Source organism: Glycine soja, chromosome 20 (genome assembly GCF_004193775.1).
Source record: "Glycine soja cultivar W05 chromosome 20, ASM419377v2, whole genome shotgun sequence".
Classification (NCBI taxonomy): Eukaryota; Viridiplantae; Streptophyta; class Magnoliopsida; order Fabales; family Fabaceae; genus Glycine; species Glycine soja.
The window spans coordinates 5,294,268-5,301,703 of record NC_041021.1 but is presented as its reverse complement, the minus strand read 5'-3'; the positions used below and the strand labels follow the sequence as shown (position 1 = coordinate 5,301,703).

Genomic DNA, 7,436 nt, shown 5'->3' with positions numbered 1-7,436 from the left:
TTCTGCGGAAAATTAAAATGCTACAATGCGAAGGGCTTTCCTCTAAGCTCAGATATGATTTTGAAATTCCCAACGGTGAGAATGTTCGGAATTAAGTTGCGAACATGATACTCAAATTTCACGACGATCCATCGGTGAATGGGTTCGAGATCGTCGTTTTTCTGAGACTGGTTTGGTGGGCTGCGGGAAAAAGAAAGGGTTTTAAGAGGAGAAGGGGAAAAACGAAAATGAGGCCAAAAAGAGGACAGCTGACTTAACATAACTATTTATACCTAGGGTACTCAGCCTATTATTTGCTCTATATTTATTTATTTATTTCTACTAAAAGCTTTTTAAATTTATTTACGAAAAATTGGGATGTTACAATAATTAGTTTAAAATTGTGTAAAACTAATTATGTGTTTGTTGTTATCATCATTTAATATAAATATTAGTTTTAATTTTATGCATAAAAATAATAATTTTTTAAAAATTATTATTTATTAAAAGTTAGACATTTAAACAATTATAAAGAAGAAGAAAAAGTCCTCTTTATAAGGTTTCTAGATCCATTTTTTAACAAAGGTGTGTATATACACTAAGATTTTGTTAAGATTCCAGTTTGTGTATGCTACTATTCAGTTTTATGCGGAAACAAGTATCTCTACATCCAATAATATATATACTGTGGCAGGTCCAGTTGAATCAATCAACAAGGAAAAAACAAAAAAGAAGGCTCCACTTGGACCTTCCTGCCATCGAATTTGATTCTGTTCAACTTTTCATTACACCACATTAGTTGATCTTTTCTCAATTTTTTCATGTGCATCACCCTTGACACCAATCTTAATCCTACTTGAGCAAGCAACTGTTCTTCATCAAGTTGAATTTGTTCCTCATGGTGCTTTTGGAACTTCCTCACTATGCAATTCCCACTCCTCACTATATCCTTGAGCTTTCTCTCCTTCTGTAACATTAACCCAAAATTGTAAATTGTAAGGATTTAATAATGTTAACATATATGGCTATGTTTGGATTAAAATTTAAAATGTATTTTTGTTAATTTCAATATATTAAATGAAGAATGAAAAAAAAATGTTACTTTTATAGTAAAAATACTTTTAAGTAGTTTTCAAACTTCAACCCGAACATGCGTATAGTATAATTGCAAGTCTTTGTAGAAAGTAACCTTTTGCAATTGGGTTCGAACATTCCCAAGAAGATCTGAAATTGCTGGGTCTTTGACATCAACTCCTATTTGATGAGAAATTTTGATCACATTCCCATAATCTTTATCTGCTCTAACAAATTCCCAGAACACCCGCATGGACTCTTTGATGATCTGTGCCAACCTTTCACTATCAATTGCATGCTCTTCACCCAACTTAATTATTTTCTTGTCCTTCGTATTATCATCTGAACAAAGCAATCAGAACAAAGTTAATTATAATTATAACATCTCATGTGGTTGTAATGTGTACAACAAGAATTTAATTGTGATTAAGGTTTAATATATTGTTCCTACCAATATAATAACAAATTTTAGTTTTATCTATTGAAATATTTTTTTTGCTTGTTTTTACTTTTTATAAATTTTAAAAGTTTTAAAAATATTCTCTATCATAATTTAATGATAACCTAGTATAACATAGAGATATGACATTACATTTCATCTCTTAAATAATGATAAATATAAACAATCATTCAATCACAATTCATAGTAAATGATAAATTTATTGATTTTTAAGATAATTATGTTAAAATAATTAAAAATGATTTATGAGTTGAAGGATAGTATCTCTTAAAAGATCAAAATTAGAATTTACTATATTTGTAAAGATTAAAAAGTTAATTTTTTGTTACCTTTAATGACCGGAACTTGGAGCAAGTTGCGAATAACACAACGGTTCTTGACATAATTCTGAATCCTTGGGCCTTGAAATGGTTCATCCTCCAAAAACCGTTGCATGAGGACTTGAAAAAGTTGAAAATCACCAGCCACAAGATTATAGCTACGTGGCCATTGTGAATCATATTGTTTCAACTCTTGAACTTTCTTGTGTTGCCAACACAATATTTCCCAAGAGAGGCAAACCTGGCCAACGTACACCAATTCCAAATCTCCATGCAGTTCTTGGACAAACTTCAATATTGGGTCAGATATTTGCTTTTGTGCTTTGCGTGGCCACAAATTCTGAGATAGAGGTTTTGCACTTTGGACGGTTGATTTTGGGATTGACATTAATTTTAGAGGGTCTTTTAGTTCAAGAAGCCCTACACATAACGGCAAAGCCGGTGATTTAATCAATGACATGATAATGTGAAAATAAGAATTTTGCTAAAGAAAAAAAATGCTTTCACTTTAAAAAAAAAATTCGATTAAAATATAATAGATAAAATTGTATTTTTAATCTCTCAGTTTATTTCCAGTTTCAGATTTGGTCCCATGTAATTTAATTCATAAATTTGGTCTCCCTACAAAATAGAAGGACCAAATTTATGAATTAAATTACTGGGGATCAAATCTGAAAATGAATGATTAAATTTATAATTTTGTCAATATAATATTGGTAATCCAACTTAATCAAAGTTGAAAAGTAATATTTGAAGTTTCCAAAATCTTTTTAAAATACTTTATGGGAGAACCGATGCCAATCGCTGAAATTTGAATCGTGTATATGTGAAAGTAGACTTATGAAACAAATGAAAAAGACTTGTTTAGTGAATGGAATTGAAAACTCTTCATGGCCTTGTGATTGGAACAAAAAGCAACATAACGAATAGCTTGATAAGTCATAAAAAAATAAATAAAAAGAATCTTCCAATACGTGACGAAAACTCAACAAAAAAGAAAAGATCACATGCGACAAAAAACTATGAAATTAATGTCAAAAAAACTTCACCATGGTACTTTGAAATGCAATACTATTAAATCAGCATATCTGATTTATCAATAATGATTATTAGCTATTATGGTGAGCACTTCCATGTTTCAATTTATAAATAATATGCTAAAAAATTGCCAGAACATTGAAATTGCTCCAATCTAAGATGAGATGCATGCAAATGTATAACAGAGAAATGAAAGTAATTAAATCATAAAAAAATTAATTAACTTGGTTCTCACCTATTGCATGCATGGTCTGGTAATTCAAAACATCAAGTTTCCTGATTTTCTCTGCATAGCACCTATAAACCTTTTGAATTTCAATAATGTGATCCTTGAATTCTATCTTCTCTTCAATCTTCAATGGCTTTAGATCCTCAACATTTTTTGGAGACTCTGTTTCCTCTTCTTCTTCCTCTTCCAAAATAGTGGCAAGCCCTCCTTGTCTTGCGTTTTTAAGTTCCATTCTCAATTGTTCCACTACCTCATCATGCTCCCACTCAAAATCATCTTCATCTTCATCCTCTGCTTCATCAAAATCTGATTCATCCAAGTTATCTTCCCACATGGTTTCTTTTGTTTTCTGACTGTTTGAGACTTCACTTTCACATGAATATTGAGTTTCCTCAATGTCTTCAACTCTTTCATCTTTATGACTTACAAAATCAAATCCTTCACAAGAATGGTTAGAACTCGGAATTCGATGTTTTAACGAATCATCAATGCTGCCGCTGCATGATTCTGACCTAAAATCAGATTGAAATGCGTCACCATCGTGTCGAACGTGATCATCATCCGATGAATCACTTCTACCAACCGCATTAATTTGAAAGATTTGACCGGAAGTGGAATTGGATGTGATGTTTCTCTGTTCTAGAACACAGTGCTCATTCTCTTCTTCTTGAGCAACAAGGGTTTTCTCCAAATTCTTCTCATGAAATTCCATTTTAGCAATATTTTGAGTGCTGGAAAATGCATTATAAGAAGCATTTGCAGCTATATAATTTTGCTGGAAAGTGAAGGTCAAGATCCTTGGTTCTTCTACCAAACTACTAGCTTCAACAAAGTCAGTATCTATGAAGATAGACTCTTCTGTTTCTTCTTCTTCAACTTTCTCCCTATTATCTTGAGAAAAATTGGAATCACCCTCCAAGAAAACAGAGCTCTCTGTTTCATTTTCACCAATTTTCTTAACATCTTCATGAACATATGCAACACTCTTCAGGAAAACAGACTCATCTGTTTCACCTTCTCTTTTCCTACCATCTTCATGCATATCAGAGTCATTCTCCTTTAAAACAGAGCACTCTGTTTCTCCTACCAATTTCTTTGCATCTTCATTAACATCAGAGTCTATCTCCATTAAAACAGAGCAATCTGTTTCTCCTTCTAATTTACTAGCATCTTGATGAATTTTTATATCAGAGTCTACCTCCAATAAAACAGGGCACTCTGTTTCTCCTTCTCTTTCATCAATTGCTACATGAAAATTTTCAAAGATCGGAAATAACAAATTTGCCAACTCTTGTGCGACTCCATCAACCTTAGGATCTTCAGTCTGATTTCTCTTGGTTTGATCAAGCAGATCATGTGGAACAAAGTGCTCACTTTTCCTATCTTCTACATGAAATCTGAAACATGAAAAGAAGGAAGAAAAAAACATCATTTTTCAATTTTCTATATTTCCAAAAAAAAAAAAAACCATTAAATAACAATAACCCAAATGAGAAAACTCATCAAACCTGAAGATGTATCTGAGAATCAACCCCAAGTAATACATGACATAGTTGCAGAAGAAAACCCAAAGAGAAGCCAAGGCCCAAAGCACGTTTTCATACACAAAACCATTAGCAAAAGACAAATTGATTGAACCAATGTGTGTTTTGAGCATAACAAGGTTTCTAGAACCCATCAATGCTACACCAAACCCACTCCACCACTAATTTTTTTTTGCCATCACTTCCACAAGATTTCAAACCACGTTATAAGGAGAAGAAGGAAACTTGGGAGCAAGAAAATTTCCCCATCAAAGGATTCCTTGCAATAGTGCACACCCAAATCAGTGGCAGAATAATATCTTGCTTGGCATATTTGGTCCTAAATAATATGCGAGATTAGGCATATATTTTGTACAAGGAAAAAAAGCAACAAGAGGGTTTTGCAATTTGCACAATGAATAAGAATCTCATTTGGTCAAATTGGAAACTTAGTACGAACGGTTTGGATTTTGTGTAACAGTTTTTGTGGTACATTTTTTGTGTACTATTGGCTTGACACGTTTCAGATGCCACTGCTAGGGACTTGAGATAGCGAAGGTTGGTTGATATTGCGATTATGTTTGGTTTTGTGGCAATTTGTGTCACATTTTTTTCTTTTGGTTTTCTTAGGTTGGGCTCAGTCGTTGGTTTAGGATTCGGGAAGTCAATGTTTTGTTGGAAGTGTTGGCAAAGTTGAAGGTTTCTTCTTCTTCTTCTTGGATTTTTGGGTCAACTTATTGGGTGAAATAGTGTTAGAGTACCCTTTTGTGATAAAAAAAAAAAAAGCCAACCCCACCTGCAAATAGAAGCCATGAATGATGAATTGACGTAAGAAGAAAAAATGCTACTTACCCAGCACATACGCATTCAACACTCCGCACACTTAATTTTATTTTAGTAGAAAGGTATAGTTTAAATTTTGCTAGTTAGGAAAATAATGTTTAAAAATTAAGAGGATTTTTTTTCCCAAAATCAGATCAAAAGCCATCTCTGGATAGTGGAAACCAAGTTAGCATTTTTTTTCTGTAATATATGAAATGGGATTTGGAAGATTTGTTTTTGCTATAATGTTTTGACAATACTTGTGCACTTTTCTTATTACCTATCTCAACGTAAACTTTAAAATTTGCTAATTAATTTTTACCTTGATAAGACCAAAAGCCATCCGTGGAAACCAAGTTTTCATTTTTTTTTTCTGCTATAAATGAAATGGGATTTGCAATATTTTCCTTCTATAATACTTTGACACTACTTTTGCACTTTTCTTATTACCTATATCTTAATTAGTCCTTAAGAATATTTTCTCATCCCTTTTGATACTAATATATCCTACAACTTTTGCGTACTCCTATGTTGAGAGAGATTGTCCTCAAATGAATTTTAATATCTCCAAAAATTAGTTCCTCACTCTCAAATGTAGATTCAGAAAAACAAAAATAAAAATTGAACACCATGACTCATGGATTTACACAAAGAAATCAAACAGAAAAGTTATTTGAAAAAGCATTGCATGTTAGAAGTTCACTTACTTTGTTGGGGTTCAACTCAAGAGTTGGAAGAAGCACCACCGATTCTGTAAAGCAATCTCTTGCTAATGTTAGCAGAAAAAGAAGGAGAAAAAAAACTGTGGAAGTTTGAGGTTTTATGGCAGAAGCTCAAGCCCCACCAATTGTTTGAGTCACAACAAATCATCATATGAAGCTGAGATAGCTGTTGTCATTGTACGCACCAAAAACAAAAACTAGACGAGTGCAAATTAGGCCTTATATATATGCACCAGAAATAGAGTTCCCCCTTTACATGCCAAGCCTACTTAACCTGTTATTTGAAGAATGCAAAAAATTATTTTTGATATACATTAATACGGAGTTGTCATTGTACGCCCCAAAAACAAAACACTAGACGAGTGCAAATTAGGCCTTATATATATGCACCAGAAATGGAGTTCCCCATTTTCATGCCAGACCTACTTAACCTGTTATTTGGAGAATGCAAAAAAATTATTTTTGATATACATTAATACCAAATATTTATTAATTTTTTTTAATGACAAATTTCCAATGGAATGTTCAAGGTCACCCACAAATCCGAATTGACCCAAACCAATTCGAACAGTTTGAGTTGGGTCATTTATGTATTTAGGTCAAAATTGAACTGAACCGATTAAAACCGTTCATATATGGATTGGATCACGGGTTTAGATTTATAGATCCAATCAAAACCAAATCAAACTGGTCAAAGCTGATCAAAATTTTTAGAGTTTAGTTTAGCTTTAAATACTACGAATATTGAAACTCCAAGTGTTGGAACTGTAAGTATTTGAACTACTAGTGTTAGAACTTCTTAAAGTATTACTTTTAAATACATTATTATTTGTTTCACCTTTTTTGTATTTATTTTTCATGTCATGTTTATAATATTAATGGATCATATTTTGTTCATTTGTTTCAACAAATTTGGTTGCAACAAATTTGATTATAACAAATCTGGTTGCAACAAATTTGGTGGCAAGAAATTAGTTGTGATGTAGACTATTATAGTAAAGTTTGTTAAAAAATATTTTGTTTTAATTTGTATTAGTCTACTTTATAATATTATGTTGATGATATTAAATGAATCAATTTTACTACTTTCATATATTTGATAATATTGTGTTAATTTTATTGGATATTTGAATGAATCATGATATAAAATAATAGTTCTAAAAAAGATTAAATTTAAATGGGTAACCCGTTGGCCCGAATCAAATCAAATTGTTCATGAAAGAGTTGGATTGGGTTGAGTTTCAAAAGAATTATGAAAATCCAATCGAA

At 31.9% G+C, this 7,436-nt stretch overlaps 1 protein-coding gene across 3 annotated transcripts; it reads right to left on the bottom strand.

Annotated features, from left to right (window-relative positions):
• Window positions 1-571: 571 nt before the first annotated feature.
• LOC114401243 lies at window positions 572-6,617 on the bottom strand. 3 transcript variants are annotated; one of them, XM_028363707.1, is made up of 6 exons: window positions 6,153-6,617; window positions 4,609-5,419; window positions 3,107-4,497; window positions 1,843-2,253; window positions 1,169-1,395; window positions 572-946 (listed from the first exon to the last, which is right to left on the bottom strand). In XM_028363707.1, the coding sequence occupies exons 2-6, from the start codon at window positions 4,776-4,778 to the stop codon at window positions 689-691; spliced, it is 2,457 nt and encodes an 818-aa protein (XP_028219508.1). In that variant the 5' UTR covers window positions 4,779-5,419; window positions 6,153-6,617; the 3' UTR covers window positions 572-688. The 3 variants fall into 3 exon arrangements, with proteins under 3 accessions (XP_028219508.1, XP_028219509.1, XP_028219510.1); XM_028363708.1 differs by having other exon boundaries at window positions 4,609-4,963; XM_028363709.1 differs by lacking the exon at window positions 4,609-5,419 and having other exon boundaries at window positions 6,153-6,615.
• Between the last annotated feature and the right edge of the window lie 819 nt (window positions 6,618-7,436).

Coding starts and splice junctions, on each gene's coding strand:
- LOC114401243 (XM_028363707.1), bottom strand. CDS start 4,778: ATGGGTTCTAGAAACCTTGTTATGCTCAAAACACACATTGGTTCAATC. Junction 1,396..1,842: donor CCAAGTTCCGGTCATTAAAG/GTAACAAAAAAT, acceptor TGCTTTGTTCAG/ATGATAATACGAAGGACAAG. Junction 947..1,168: donor TTCGAACCCAATTGCAAAAG/GTTACTTTCTAC, acceptor TTAATGTTACAG/AAGGAGAGAAAGCTCAAGGA.